Consider the following 16,500-nt stretch of genomic DNA (forward strand, 5'->3'; position numbering starts at 1 on the left):
AAATATTTTGAATAGTTAGGGCAGAAATCTACATCAGAGAGCTCTAGGTCATTATTGGGGTTATTACATCCAGTCTTCTCTCTTCAAAATTTCCATCATTATCACACTTACAGGGTTATTTCTACAATGGTTTAACATTGATTTCATCTTTGAAAAAACTTGAAAGCAAAAGCCATGCATTTAATTAAAAATAACATGAAATTGCCATAAATGTAATTGGAGGAAGGAGAAGGTCCAAAAGGACCTCAATCTGGCATGATCCTAATGCTGCTGTTAACCTATTATCCTGTTTGATTAATATATAAACATTCAAATTGGCTAAAAGATGCACCTGTTAATTGGGCAGAACATGTTAATCGAATTTGATTTTAGTATAAAAAATGAGATCTCTCATTAGAAAAGAGCTCCTAAGGCATGCTATTATGGCACAAATATATATAAATGTTTTTATCAATAATATTTTTATTCAGCTATAGATTTAATAAAAACGCCTCTGGTAGAGCATGGCTCCAGCGGACTATAAAAATTAGAAGTCTATGTAATTACAAGTCTTGATCGATGGTATATTTATGGTTTGCCATTGGTATCTTCTGAGGTGTTTGTTTGTTCTTGTTTGTTTTAATTTTCTAATCTAGTTTTGCTGCTATAGGATTTCCTGGAGGATCTCCCATTCCACTGTTAATAAGGTCCAAAAGTTCATAGCTTTTTATCAGATTAAACTAAGATTACTAGGTATTTCCACTTGCTATAGTAAATTTAATTAATTGCAATTAAAAAAATGACAGTATGGCCCCATGCATGTAGCTGCATGTGTTTTTCTACTTATCTATAACATTTTCTCAGATTTCCCCTTCTGACATGTACTCATTTCTATAAACAAAACAATAAATTACAAGCTTATCAGATATTTACCCAAATCAAACTAAAGCTGAATGTGATACTAAAGTTTTAAATTCTGAATTTTCCCTCTCCATATTTGTTAGCTGTTCAAGGTAGTCCAGATAAGAAACACAACCAAGAATATTAGTACTGTCTTTTATTATAAGGTTGCCCGAAATAGAATGCAAAACCCATCCTCTTTTTTTGGAGTTTCTGGAAGACTAGGGAGGGTCCCTTTGCAAGCTTTTTCTTTGCCTACAGACTGAGTTGCCTCTTATCAAAATGCTGCTTAGGTCAGTGGCCCCCAATCTTTTGGTCACCAGGGACTGGTTTCATGGAGAGTGTTTTTTCTGTGGACTAGAGGTTTCATGTGCTGCCTGCATCCCACAGATGGAGTTTCACCACAAAACAATAATATTTGTGTGGGATCAGATTGGTATTCTAGTATGACAGAAAGTAGGATTTAACATTTCTTCCTCCAAAACTTACTTTCCTTGGAAATAGAGGTGGAAGGAGTAATTCAACACTATTTTAATATATTTCTTTTCCTATTTGATTTTGCCCTACAACTATTTCATTTCCCCACTGGTCATTTATTTTTGCCAATTAGACTTAATAGAACAACATTTTTAAGCACCCACGTATTCTCTTATCTTTTGGAAAATAATAAAATGAAAACGTTTAAATTAAACATGCTGTAGTATAATGTTATTTATGACATTATATGATACAGAAATCCAAAAAAAGATAATTGATCATTCCAATTATTTTTGTGAAAATACTTGCTTTTCCTTTCACTGATACTTGAAATTATTTTCAATACAGGGCCCAGCCTTCTATCCCAGAGTGCACTTCAGCTCAATTCCAAATCGGAAGGATCTTTCCAATATCCATCAAGCTATCATAGCAACCAGACCCTAGCCCTTGGAGAAGGAACAGCATCCCAGCTCCCAGCCCGCAGCAGTCAAGCTAGAGCTTCTCTACAGAACTATGGTCAGGTATGTTTGGAGAAAAAAATCAAACTCATTTATATTAATTAATGTTAAGATTATTGAACATTATTTTGACTGAAAATATTTTACATGCATAAACAAAGTTCACCAGTGTGCTTCTAATTTAGCACAGCATAATTAATAAAATCAAGCTAACAAATAAAGAAACAATTTGCTGAGGTGCAGGGGCTCTGGAGAAGGTGGAGGCTTTCTCTGAAGTAGCCTCTACTTTATGGAAATCTCTCCTTCCAGAAGTACCCTTTTCCCCCCAAAGTAAGACATCCCCTGATAATAAGCCCAATTGGGCTTTTGGGCGCATGGCAATAAGGCCAAGCTTATTTCAGGGTTCAAAAAAATATAAGACAGGGTCTTATTTTTGGGGAAACATAGTAAATGTAACTCACACCCTTCTGGCCTTTCAAAAGTGCACCTTTATCTCATTGTGCTTTTGGACAAATGCTGAATGATGCTTTTGTTTTTTCAATATAAATATTGTTATATTGTTCGTTTGTTTATTTGTTTAATTGGATTGATGTTGTTTTTATTGGTCACAACCTTGGGTCCTTTGGAAGTGAGGTAGCAAAGAGAGGTCCTAAACTAAACAAACATTTGTTTAGAAACTTGCGATTTTATAATTTACCTTTTAAGTGTATATAACTCTGAAACTCTGTGGCGTTTTTAAAATCTAGTTATACAAAATTCTGAAAATTAGAGCTGTATAAAAGTTGTTTCATTTTTATGATTGGTTTGCACATTGACATGTGAGATTTACATCATCCCAACATTTAGAAGTGCCCAATACACAAATTTCAGAATGAAAACTATTGGGTTTATATTTGCTGTGCCATATCATGTTCCCCATTAAAGCATTAAAGAAGTATATTGTAAGTCTGAATTATTATTCTACATATTTAGTTGTTTTAATTGTGGATTAATTATGCAACCATTAAGCTGTTATTGCATCAGGATCTTTTTTTTTTTCCTTTTCCTCTTTTATCCATTTTAGAACAGCATTTTCAAACCCATTCTTAGGGACACTAATATGGAACAGCAAAACTGTAGCACATTTTTATAGTCATATTTTATTTGTCTGCTTATTTGAAAAACAATGTTGCCTTCTAAGATTATATAGAAAGCTTGAGAATATTTTGGCAAAATAAAGATCCCCATTTGAAAAATATGTAGAACATGGCCCAAGCATTTCCTAACGATTCTGGACATAGTGGCACATTCTGCATTTTGAGAAACAGCTATGGACATTATCATAAAACTACTGCAACAAAGAACATGCCAATTCACAGAATGGTTGTGTTTTAATGCGATAGCCAATCACAATATACATATACATTTCACAGAAAACAAAGTGATAATGATACGAGAGGAATAACTTCTCAAGAGCCTAATTACAAAGCAGTAGGGACTGAATCACCAAAATATACATTTGTTGTTTAGGATAGTTATTTCACAGAAAGAAAATTTGATTTCTCTGAAAGAACATGGGACACCCCAAAGTCAGATTATATTCATTTGTGTTCTATAGGTAAGCAAAGTTATTTTCAAATTTCAAATGAAGATCTTACCTGGCAGTTCTTTAATTTTATTGTCCCATCTGATTCAGTTTTTTTTTTACCTTTGCTATTGATCGTCAATGTATATTGTTTTTATATAAATCACATCTTTTGTAAGCCACTTTGAACAATGATTTTTGCTGGAAGATAAACATGGAAATTGTGTTTCTTAAAATACATAGATATAGTAAATACACCTACTCCTATCTTTATTATTAGCCTTGGTGGCGCAGTGGTTAAGAGTGTAGTACTGCAGGCCAGTTCTGCTGACTACTGACTGCCTGCAATTTGGCAGTTCAAATCCCACCAGTCTCAAGTTTGGCTCAGCCTTCCATCCTTCTGAGGTGGGTAAAATAAGGACCCAGATTGTTGGGGGCAATATGCTGACTCTGTAAAACCGCTTAGAGAGGGCTGTAAACAGGGCCGGATTTTCCTATAGGCTAACTAGGCTTCAGCCTAGGGCCTCAAGATCAAGAGGGGCCTACACAGTGGTGGGATTCTGGGGGTTCTAGGGGGTTTGGCCAAACCCTTTGTTAAATTGCTGGCTCGCCCGCCCCTCGCCTTCCACCCGGGCGGCGCCAGCCTACCGTAGCCAGGGGTGGGCAATTGTGGCTCTTTTACAACCTGTGGACTTCAACTTCCAGAATTCCTGAGACAGCTTGAAGGCACAGATTGTAAAAGAGCCACAATTGCCCACCCCTTCCCTAGCCTGAGTTCCGCTGCCTGGGATCCACATGGGCTCCGGACGCAAGAGAGCAGGATGGAGAAAGCAGCTTCCACGCCTTCACTCACCCTCACTCTCTGCTCTGTTGGATCGCCGGCCGTTCGCTTACCCCGCCCACTCCCCATCTATTGCTGCCTCCGATGGCTAGAGGAAAAAAAAACTTCAAATTCTTGCCACGGGGCTTCAAAGGGCCACCCTAGAGCCAGTGGTGCAGCCGAACCCTTTGTTAAATTGCTGGCTTGCCCTGCCCCTCCGCACCACTATTTATTGCCAATCAATAGTGGTGGGCGAGGGGCAGGGGAGCCAGCAATTTAACAAAGGGTTCGGTGTTTTTTTGTAATTTTATTGGCCCCCGGAGCTTCAGCATAGGCTAATTAGCCCTTGCTTAGATCGGCTCCCAACCCCCAGCTGATTTGCTCTCAGCTGTTTTGCTCAGGGCTCTTCTGCTTGCTTGGAAAGAGTGCAGATTTTTTTCCCCCTAGCTATACTGAAAAACGAAAGAGAAAGTAAAGCAGGCTGTTGGCTTTGCACGTTGGAAAATTAGGCAGGCAGATTTCTTTTCTTTTTCCTCACCAAAAAAGGTAGGTGCAAACAACGGGAAATTTAGGGAAAAAGAGGAGATTTTAAAACACAAAAGAAAAAAAGCTCTATTTAACTAGGGAATTGTAATAATTGAGATACTATTAATTGTATATTGTGTTGAAAGCAGAACTGGTTAAGTTGTGGTTTGGAGGAATATACGGGGGAAATTATTTGGTTTATTATTATTGGTAAATATAATTAATTGATTTGTAAGAAATTGGATTGCATGGAAATAATTGGAATATTCATGTTCATATTGATTAATATACAAAAAAGATAGTTATATAACTAATTGATTTATATTAAAATGTTGAATTTGTATTAAACAACTGTATTACATAATTACATAATTAACCAATGTGAGGATGGATATAAAAATAGATGACAATAGGAAGGGGTATAATATAGAATAGAAGGGAAAAATTGAATTTGATTAAGATTAGAGATGAGGATGAAGGGTAATATTGGTTTTTTACAAAAATAGATGAGGAATAAATATGGCAAAAAGGAAATATAGAAATTGTAAATTTAATTGAAATGACTAAACACTGTTTAAATTTGTGAACCGGCCAAATACTCTGTTCAAAGAAAATACATTGTATGTTTGTATGTGTGTTTCTAATTATTGTTATTTATTCATATTTGTTCTCTTTTATTCTTTAAAGTTTAACAATTCATTCTTTATCTTAATATCTTTATATTTGTTTGGGGTTGGCTTTCTTCCCTTTCATCTTTTTTATTGTACAGCAATCTTTCTCCTCAAACCTACCACCTCTCTCTTTTCTTTCCTTTTTACTTTCTCTTCCTCCCCCTCTTCTTCTCCTCCCTACTTCCTCTTCCTTTTTCCTTCTCCTCCTCTCTTCCTCCCTCTCTTACCCTCCCTCCTACTCTAATTTCCCTTCCCTTCCTTCATCCCTCTCTATTGCTGTATCCTTTTATGCATATGGACTACTCAGAGGGCTGAAAAAGTTATTTTTGACTGGTCCTCGCACTTTTGACCAGTCCTCGAACTTATGACTGTCCTAACATTTTACGTTTTTGCCCTATCTTGTCACCATGGTGAAGAGAAGCAGTTGTGAAATGAGTGACATGGTTGTTAAGAAAGCTGCATGGGCATAAATGTGAGGATGGTCATAAGTGTGAGGACCGGTCAAAAGTGCGAGGCCCAGTCAGAAATGACTTTTTTCAGCCCTCTGAAAAAAGTCTATGCACATAGCCACGCCCACCCGGTCACATGACAAGCTACCCACGCCTACAGTCATGTGACCAGCTAGCCACGCCCACCCAGTCACATGATTGCCAAGCCACACACCCCAACTAAGCCACGCCCACAGAACCTGTTGTTAAAAAAATTGAATCCCACCACTGGTGAAAGGGCCTCATAAGTGGAATAGCCTAGGGCCTCTTTTCATCTAAATCCGGCCCTGGCTGTAAAGCACTATAAAGCAGTATATAAGTTTAAGTGCTATTGCTATTGCTAAATTGTGGTGATACCTTTTATGCTTTTAATATTGCTAACTTATTTGCTTCGTAAATAAGTATCTTCATTAAGTTGATGAAGTTCTTAATTAATTTACCTATATGCATTGCAGTTATAACAGGCCACATAGATATATTGCAAAAGCTTTTATCATTTCAAGTCAAATGATCGCTGGAAATACACACATCCTGTAATATTTTTTAAAAATTGTTCCTGATAGTTTTACTACAGTCTCCAAGGTGGAATTCAAAGCACTTCATATTTCTTATTTTGCAAAAATGCTGATGTGAGGAAGGATCTAATACCTGATCACCTCAGCTAGCTGATTTGGTATGCAGTGAAAGGGAACAAAAGTCTTAGTCAAGTAATTGTATTTTTTACTGTTACAGTGAAATATTTCTAGACTTTTCTAGACATTCTATGAAGTATCAATAACTCTTCTTGGTACTTTGTGGAGTTTGAGCTTGCAGAATTATTTGCTGCCCCAAACCATATAAACAATGTATTATATCTGTATAATAATCAGAATAAGTTGTAGTAGATTTTCCCAAGAAGTAAAATGATTGCACAGAGCTCCAGGTCACATTTGACTGTGACCTTTGATTCTTTGTTCTCTTTCTCCACATTCCTATAAGGTATGTCTTTTTTTTTTTAGAAACACTTAAGTTTTTTCCTCCACCAGTATGCTGAACACAAAATGTTAAGTGAAAAAGTGTTAATTCACTAGAGTTCTTAACATAACTTTTTTTCACTTACTTAAGTAGCAATCCTTCAGATATGATGTGCATATTTATGGATTCAGACAAAAATGTTAGGGTTTCTGGCAGCTAATTACATATCTAATTAAGAAAGCTGATTTCAAAGAAAAAATGTTACTGTGGTTCAGCCATACAAATCGGTGTGTGTGTGCGCACGTTACTGTGTGTACACAAAGAGAGAAGGAGGGAGGGAGAAAATTTCCTACCCTTGAGTATGGCTTTGTAAAGACTTGAGCCTTGCTGTCTAACACTGAAAAAAATCCCACAGTTCACACTAACATATCATAGAAGCACAAAATCTCCTCCAAAAAAGGAAAGGCTCAAAAAGTATTTCACAATGGTAACTTTACCATTCTGAAAATAACACCACTTTTTGAAAACCTAATTATATACAAATTTATTGTGGCATGAGTTTATCATGTACTTTGTCAGAAAAAAATATCTGGAATGCTGTCAGTATTTGTATAGAACGTTATTTTTTTATCAATCCTTTTTTGTAAAGTTTATTAAAACATGTTTTAGTTTGTTTCTGTTGAAGATACTTTAAAAGATATTTTAAAAATAAAGGCAACTGTTTATATAATGCATAATTAATCTAAATAGGAATATACAGAAATGGATAAAGGAACATGCAACATTTAATTTCTGCATCAATATAAACAGGATAAAAAGCTTAAACTCATAAGCAAAACACAAAAATAAAGCACAAAGCATGATATTATATTGTGTGAGGGTTTTCAACCAAACAAATTTAACCATGGCTATATCAATGCTACATTGCTTATGGAACATTTTTAAAAGCAGATATTGTCCCAGGAAAATACTGAAAATGAATCAATGTCTAAAAAGCTGTAACAGCATACAAAAGATCAAGCTCTAGTAGTCAGTCACAGCAGAAACCTGGCATCCTGTTTAATCCCAGATGTCTCCAAGAAGCCTAAAAACAGATCATGAAGGTATGAATGGAGGTGAGCAGCTCTCTCTCTCTGATGGCAGGCCTCTGACACCAAGTAAAGCTATGGGTCTCTGAATGTGCAGGGTAGCAGTCTGTTAGGCATCTGTCCAGCCAGTGCGGATTCTCTTCTGCTCATACAGGGTATTTTAATGATACTACAATTGGCTTATGCTTATGCAGAATCTTTCAACATTAGATTTCACTGAATAATTATGTTTCAAGAACATGAATCTCCACATTCTCCTATGGCAAGATAGGTGGCAAACAAATTTAACAAATAATAAATAAATATTATTTAACTTTTTCATAGTAGTTATACATTATGTTCACATTTTTATTTATCGTATTATTTTCCTAATTAGGTTATGTACTAATTATATTATTCCTAGTTGGTCAGACATTCTGACCAAGTAAGGATGGACTTAGATCTCTTCTGTTGTTAAACTTAATTTGAAATATTTAGTAGATGACCTGTGACCAACTGGTCATCATTTCAGAGGTGTGTCCTTACCTGGATCCTCAACACCTCAGCACAAGGATGAGGATCCTAATGTGTTGCCTTCACTTAAATAGGTGGGCAACACTCAGAAATAGCCCTGTTGAAGATAGATAGATAGATAGATAGATAGATAGATAGATAGATAGATAGATAGATAGATATAGATATAGATATAGATATAGATATAGATATAGATATAGATATAGATATAGATATAGATATAGATATAGATATATATCCACAGGTTCTCCTCGCTTTGTCAGCTTGTACCAGGGAAGATTAAATGGGTTTTCTATATATTACAGTCCAAAGTCATAACAATTAATTAATTAATTAAACAATTAATTAACAATTAATGACATTTTGTATTACTTCATAATCTTTTATCTAACTGTGGATAAATGCTAGGGGTGCACCTTCATATGCCCTACAGGGACTGCACCTTTGAATATGAAGGTTGACAAGCAGAGCCCTTATGCCACCAAAATAGGCATATCACCAAAGGCAAATGGCAAACCTTTAGCCTAAAATCCACTTTATTCCCCATATATGTAGTGGTCTCATCTGCTTTTAGGCTGAGAGTCCCTCCTCAGAAAAGGTTTCAATTGTTTTGAATTTGATGGAGGATCCAAATTCAGCCTATTTCTGAAATCCCAGATCAGTTAATCAGTTGAATGGCTTGCCTTTAGAAGTTGTGGCTGCTCCATCATTGGAGGTTTTTAATAAGAGATTGGACAATATATATGCATGCAAGCATACAGAAATATCTAGTTTTCCCCAGATGCTTTATTATAATCCACTTTTTTGAATACTCATGATTAGAATGAGTGCCTTTTTATTATTTAATGCAAATCTCAAAATCTCTTATTTTTTACATCTCTAAAAGATATGGGCTTTGTCTGTAAATATTTATCAGTCAAGTTCTCTTCACCTGCAAATGCCTCTTCACCCTAACAATAAGAATTAAACTAATGTAAATAATAGCAATCTTACTGTTTCATAACAAAATCAGCTGATTCTAAATACAGATAGTCCTCTACTTACAACCTATCACTTGATAATTGTTCAAAATTACAATGGGACTAGAATGAGTACTTTACACCCTATAAAGCATGCCGCCATAATTACACCAGGGTTACATGACCGTAATTCAGGTGCTTTGCAGCCAGCTTGCCTTTATGACTAGTTGCAACATCCAATAGTCACATGACTGATTTGCAAGTTTTTTGCCAGTTTCTTGCTAGTCATGAATACAGCAAGTTGTATTTTGCAAATTTAGTTTATGGTTTGTATTTCAGTCTGAACATTGATCAAGATACAAGGCACAGATTTAATTTTATCAAATGATAGAAGAAATCATTTCTCAACCAGTTAGTGTTACTTTGATTTATCTTCCAATCTCATTTCACATTCTTTCTCAGAAAATATACTTTTAGGGAATAATTTCTCTTTCTTAAAAAATATAAAAGCCCTTGATTCTGTCCTTACTTCATTTGTATTCTATTCTATTCTTTAGGATTGAGGAATGAAAACATTAATTTTCAACAATAGCCTCAGCCAACATACGAACTGTATCATAGGAGTGGGATTTATTTTTTTATCATATTAACTGCCAGTTTCTTCAATCTATAAATTGCTTGCAACCTTGAAAATAATGTGTAGTGATTACAATATCTCTGGGCACAAAACATATCTTCTCATCACCAGTCTGTCCTGTGTCCCAAGGACTATAACAGTTTTTGGAGTTCTTTTTCTGTTTGTGATAACAATCGTAGGAATTTTAGTTGTTACTTAAAATGCACCTCGCATAATGTAACTTTTCCATGTGTCTGTATGTAGTTCTTTTTTTTAATTATCATAAAGCAGTTTTACTGTAAAAATGACTTGAAAAAATACAAAAGGTATGTACAACTTACATAACTAAACTATTAGCTTATCTGTTCAACACTATTCAGATACTGTTCAGCACCATATTAATTCACAAGGCATAATGCAGTTGACTGTAGAAAGACTAACAATAGGAGTAGTAAATCTCCAGAATGATATCTGAAATCATATATGACTGAGAAGAAGAATTAAATGACTGAGACACATTTTATCACTGATAAACTGATTCAGCTATCTACTCTAAGGCTCACATTGTATTGCCTGGAAATTTTATTACATTCTTGTAGAATAGAATCTCCAGTTTAGATTTCTGATTACTTTCCATTATAGCAGGCAAAATTTTAGTTAAGCATGAACATAAAAATGTAATCTATGGATAAATACCTTTCTTTTAAAGGTATTTATTCCTACGATTTTAAAAAGATCAAAAATAATCAAAATTAATATACAATAAGAAAAAAAACAATGAGAAACCTAAAAGTACAAAAAAAAGTAAAGGAAAAATAGAAAAGTAAGAATAAAGATGCTTCCAATCTTTTTTACAGCAGTGGCAGTACAATTATAAACTTACCTTTTACTCTACCATTATAACTCTCTTCTTTCTGTAATCTATCTAATCAAAAACTAGAGATCATAAATTCAATTTTTTCTATTAATGCAAAAGTTTCCAATCAACAGTAAACATAGATACTGTTTTTTCTCTGATTAAAGAGAATTACAGGATTTTAAAGATTAATTACAACTGAGACTAAAGGTATTTTGGGGGGAAGGGGTGATTGATGGAGTTGAAAAATGTCATGCCTTTTAGCAGCAAGATTATTATATACACAAATATAGAAAGATTCAGCACTATCTGCAATGAAGGAATGGTTGGTGAAGATGATGGAACTTGCTCAGATGGCTAAATTGACCCTTTTTCTCAATTTCACTTGAAATTGTTTCTTCTATACATTTTGTTGAGAATTCATGCTGTTCTGGATTGCCAGGACATTTATTCTGGTTCTAACAGATTTAGGAAAGAAATCAGTAAATAATCCCACTTGTTTTAAAGGTGGAATTAAAACCTGCTGTGAGCCACACAGAGTGAATTAAAACCCCTTCACTCTGAAATCAGGACAAAAGCTGTCTTCAGGTATTTTGCTAAGTTCATCTTTAAAGTGGGTAGAGAACAGGTTGAACACTTGGCACTTCCTCTTTACTTTCATTGAATTTCACTCTTTAGTCTGAAGAACAATTGACCTAGCATTTGCCTGATTCAGGAAAACAGTCCACCCCCAAAATACATTCATACAAATATTACTATTTAACTATATATACCCCACACTTTTCTTTATAGAAGCAGTCAAGGAAGATTACAACCATCAAGTTAAAAATGCAAAATTCAACAATAAAATCAATATAATTAAAATTAAAATCAAATGCCCCCAATTATAATCAGTTTAAAGCTTTAAAAAAATTGGCAAAGGAGATGCATCATTGCCATTTTTCTAATAGGAGAGTAGTGCATCCCTGGAGAAAGCATTCTGAGAGTCATATAGGGAAGACCTGTTTCCATCTTCCAAATGGCTGAACATATGGTATATCAATGGCATCTTCAAAGGGGTCTCTCCTGCTGATCTAAGTGGTTATGCAGGTTCACAGTGGGAGAGTTATCCCTCAGATACTAAAGCTCTTCTTCATATCTTCAGTTGTGGAAGAACTGAATGGGGTCAACATGTACTCCCTATTGTATGTATACCAGTTCGAACTTCTCCATATATTCAGATGAGCAGTAGAAAAGGTCAGATAAAAACAACTTCAGCATGTTCTATGATCTCCCCAGTATCTGTGATATCTCTATGAATATATTGTTCCAAACAGTGCAAAAGGCCATGAAATGCAGAGTCCCAGTTCCCTTCATTTCTAGATTTCAGCTGTTATTCACTGGTAAGGAACTATTGCAACTAAAAGCCTATCAGCTTTCCCCAGAGCCCAAGAGAGGGGAACCAGTGCAAAATTCAGAAAGCTTCCTACTGAATATTTCAGGAGGTTTATCCTGAAATGAAATAAAGCAATCATTCATATCAAAATAAAATAACCAGAAATACATGCCTAACATACTGTATTTGAAATACCTGAAGAGATATACTAAATCCTTAGTTAGAACAATCTTAATTGTTACTTTAATATAAAATAAATCCACCTTTTAAAAAAAAAACCATTATTTTGAAATATTTGCAGGCTCATTTAATAAAAAACATTTAAGAAGAACAGACATAATAACTTATTTATAATTTACTTCCAAATACATATCCTTAAGATTGCTGAATCTTTTGCAGGATCATATATGCTGAGCCATAATCTGGTTTGACTGATTCACAAAAGCTTTGCATATTGTACAAAGCTAAAAGCAATTGCAAACTTACCATTATAATGGTTATGTTTTGAACAAAATAAAGCAAAATTTATCTGGGATGAAAAGATATATTAAATATATTTTAGAGTTTATTAATTTTCACTAAAAAAAAACCCTAATTTTTGCAAGCATGTAGCTGTTCTCTTTTATCATACTTCTTGAACAGAAAAAATGAAAATGAAGGAAAAGTCATGTCAATTTCCAATATTTGGAGGCATTCTTCATTGTTTCAAATAAAATGTCTGTATGTTGAAGAAAAACAAACAGAAAGGGTGTTGCCACAAAAATTATTTTTAAAAACAGTGTGTGCTTTTTAATGGAGTGTTCAGCTATTTCTCAGTCCAATTGCAGTTAATAGAGGATTTTAATGTTACAAGATTAACAGCTCTGGTTGATCTCTTCAGCCTAAGATGTCTGATAGAAACTAAAATGCCGTCTACATTGAGAGATGAGATTTTATTCTTTAGTGTTCCAGAATGGGTTTAGGCACATAATTGAAATTTATAACAAGAGGCAACTGCTGAGAACTTTCTTTTCCTCCTCGTCATCTCTTTTACAAGATTTAAGGCAAATTCCATATATAACTGGCGAGATCCCATAGTCTTGTGCAGATATGTCCCACAAAGTATGGTTTTTATTCAAGATGAAATTTCTATTTGAATTGGATCCAATATTGATTTCACAATTTTCCACAGCTCCATCTCAACCCTCACTATCTTATACTCCTGGTAAATAAATAATAACTGTTTTTCAGTTTGGAAGGAATAGTTGCATAAGATTCTTGTACACAAGAATCACACAAACACAAATCTATATTGGTATACATTTTGAAACAGAATACAAGAGATGAAGAATTAGATGGTTGTATGCAAAGCCAGTGTTTTGGGTGTTGTTTTTTTTTAACATTTTCTTCATTCACTTCAGTTTTCACTGTAACATTTATTTCAAATTGAAACAAAATCCAAAGAATTCTACGTAGAAGAAGGTGCCAAGCATCATGTTGCTTGTCTTTCATATTGGAGAACATGCTATTAAAGAAATAATTATTGACTGCTTTCAGAAGGGACATTTAAATCAGTATTTGCTTTGCTTTTTTTAAATTGGTAAGTCAAAGAAAAAAGCTTCAGTTGTTTGAGAGTAAAAATAAATGTATTTCTTCTACTGCTTTATGTTATCATTTTAAAAAACTGAGTTTATTATAATCCTATAATGAGGATAATAAATATTTTTATTGCAGTTAGTGACAAACTCCAGGCTAGATCATTTCAGACATTCTGTTTCTTAACACATGCATGAAAAACTGTAAATGTGACATTATATGCATACAACAGAACTGAAGGATTACTGGTAATTCTTTCTGTAGGCAATATATTTTAAGGTAGCTGATGCACAACATGCAGTAGCCTTAGAATAACATTTTAATGTTAGTGTATCAGTTAAGGCCTTCCCAGTAGACTATTTTCAAGACCCTCTTGAGGGAGGAAACTACTTTAGCTGCACACTACATTTTGTGCCACTTATGTTTTACACAAATATGATTATTATTCAGAGTATAAAACTTCGCGGCGAAAGTCGTTTTCTTGCCCATTTCCCCAAGCGTGCTTCGGGGTAGAGGGAAAAAAAAACTTGAACGCTGAACCTTTTAAGCGCTAGATGACCTTATTTCGACTACGGCACGCTAAAGGTGTAACCGTAGTTACCATAAGCGACACATTTGAGTGAATATAGTAGAACAGCCTTCGAGTAAAGAGGACGGAGATGAACTTTATTTAACATCAAACCAGAATATATGCCAGATGCTCGAGACCTGTTTAAGGAGTGAGCAATGAGCCGAGCCTCAACCTACATAACGAGGGCGTTTGCGCAGTAATTAAGTGCTTATTTTCAAAGCATGTGGGTCCAACCGCGGTAAAAGATTCAAAAATGTGCCGCGGGGGCGCGTTTAATTCCTTTCCCGGTTCTCCGGACGGGGTGGGGGCGGGGTAGGAAGGGAGGGAGGGAGGGAGGGCTGGGAGTGGGCTGGCTAAAACCGCCTCTCATCTGCCTGTTTACTTACTCGCTCTCCCCGCCCATCCCCCTCCTTCGCAGGGCACCACTGGCCGAACTGCCCACCTCGCCACTTCGGAGCCGCCGCCACTCCCGTCGCAGTCGCTGCCCAGGGAGACCTTCGCGCCCAGCCATGGGAGCGCTTTCCACTTGCCGGACTCCTCCTGCTCCTCCTCCTCGCAGCAGCCACACTCGCCGGCCCTCTACTACTCCAGCTCCACGCTGCCGGCGCAGAGAGTGAGCTCGCCCTTGTCCATGCAGCAGGTGGGCTCGCCTACCAAGCTCCAGCGGGCGGGCTCCGCCTCCGAGAGCGGCGGCGGCTACGGCACCACGCAGCGGGTTTCCTCTCCCAAGCAGTCGCCCAGCCGCCTCGCCAAGTCCTACAGCACCAGCTCGCCCATCAACATCGTCGTCTCCTCGGCGGGGCTCTCGCCTTCCCCGATCCGGGTCACCTCCCCTCCCACCATTCAGTCCAATATCTCCTCTCCCATTCATCAGCTGAGCTCCACCATTGGCACCTACGCGACCCTCTCGCCCACCAAGAGGTTGGTCCACCCTTCCGAGCAGTACAGCAAACATTCCCAGGAACTATATGCTACGGCCACTTTGCAGAGACCCGGAAGCCTAGCAGGTGAGAAAGACTGCTCTTTTTCCTTTTTCACTCTCTTGAAGGCGCATCCTCCATGGTCCGTTGAAACAGATCTATAATCCTGAGAAGTGAGAACGTTTGTAATTTTGATCGCTCTGGTTCGGAAAGGAGGGAGGGGCGGAAGGGTGATGCTCACGTTCTCCTTCCTAATCCCAAATCGTGCCTTAAGCGATTCCTGCTTGTAAACTAAACGGTTTCAACCTGCGGTCAAATAAGTGAGGATCCCAACAGAAAATAAGTGCCGAATAACAAATTGTATTCTCCTAGCCCTGTTGAGGTAGAAGTGAGGCACTGCTGATTTCATTGGGATTTGTTATAAAGCAAGAAGTATATTTAGGTTTGAAGTCTTTGCTGTTGACCCTTACCGTTCTTTTCCTTTCCACCATACTCTTGTTGCCAGGTAGAAAAGCCCCATGGAAGAAAGTTTTTCTTTTAAATCAGAACAATATATTCCTTGAATGAATGCATGGTTTCTTATTTAGCTGGGGTTACATTCTCTGATGCATAGCGATGCTATCAAACAGATTTTTAGAATTATTTCTTGTTTCCAGTAATATTAATCTTGTTTGATAAGTGCTCTGGTTCCCATTCCTTAGGAAACACCTGGCTGTTATTTAAAAAGAAACCCTTGCAATTGAAGAGCAGTTATTGATCTTGGTAATCAGATAACTAAACTGCGTTCTTTTCAGTGGGGAATTTTTGCTGTTGTAAAAACCACTTGAAAGATACTGCTGTAACACCAGCTGTCATGCTCATGTGTTCTCTCATCTGATTTATGTGGCTAAATGTGACATTTAAAAGAATTAGTTGGGAAGTGTTTTTTCTAATACCTGGAAGATATTCAAGTATCTCTCCTTAAAAAAAAATAGGTCTATTTTAGCATTGTGCTGCATTATTGAAAAATGAGGTAAAATTAAGAAACAGATTTGTTCTCTAATTGTATTTTTATAATATCCCACCCTTCAAAGAAAGGGACTGTAGGCTAGACTGAGAGATGAGGGGGAAATCCGGAAGAAATAATTGGCAAACACTTCCATAATCCTGTAAAAAAAACAAAAAGCCTTATGTATTCTATCACTAGGAATC

At 36.2% G+C, this 16,500-nt stretch overlaps 1 protein-coding gene across 1 annotated transcript in view; it reads left to right on the plus strand.

The window, feature by feature from the left end:
* The window catches only part of CTNND2 (catenin delta 2), a 412,341-nt gene that overhangs the window by 147,207 nt on the left and 248,634 nt on the right, over window positions 1–16,500 (plus strand). Inside the window, exons 5-6 of the mRNA XM_070942595.1 lie at window positions 1,705–1,877; window positions 14,808–15,396. Of these exons, the coding sequence (XP_070798696.1) occupies window positions 1,705–1,877; window positions 14,808–15,396 (762 nt within the window). The remainder of the gene's footprint in view (window positions 1–1,704; window positions 1,878–14,807; window positions 15,397–16,500) is intronic.

Source organism: Pituophis catenifer, unplaced genomic scaffold, assembly GCF_029215685.1.
Source record: "Pituophis catenifer annectens isolate HBS135680 unplaced genomic scaffold, rPitCat1.0.hap2 SCAF_3, whole genome shotgun sequence".
In the NCBI taxonomy this organism is placed as follows: Eukaryota; Metazoa; Chordata; class Lepidosauria; order Squamata; family Colubridae; genus Pituophis; species Pituophis catenifer.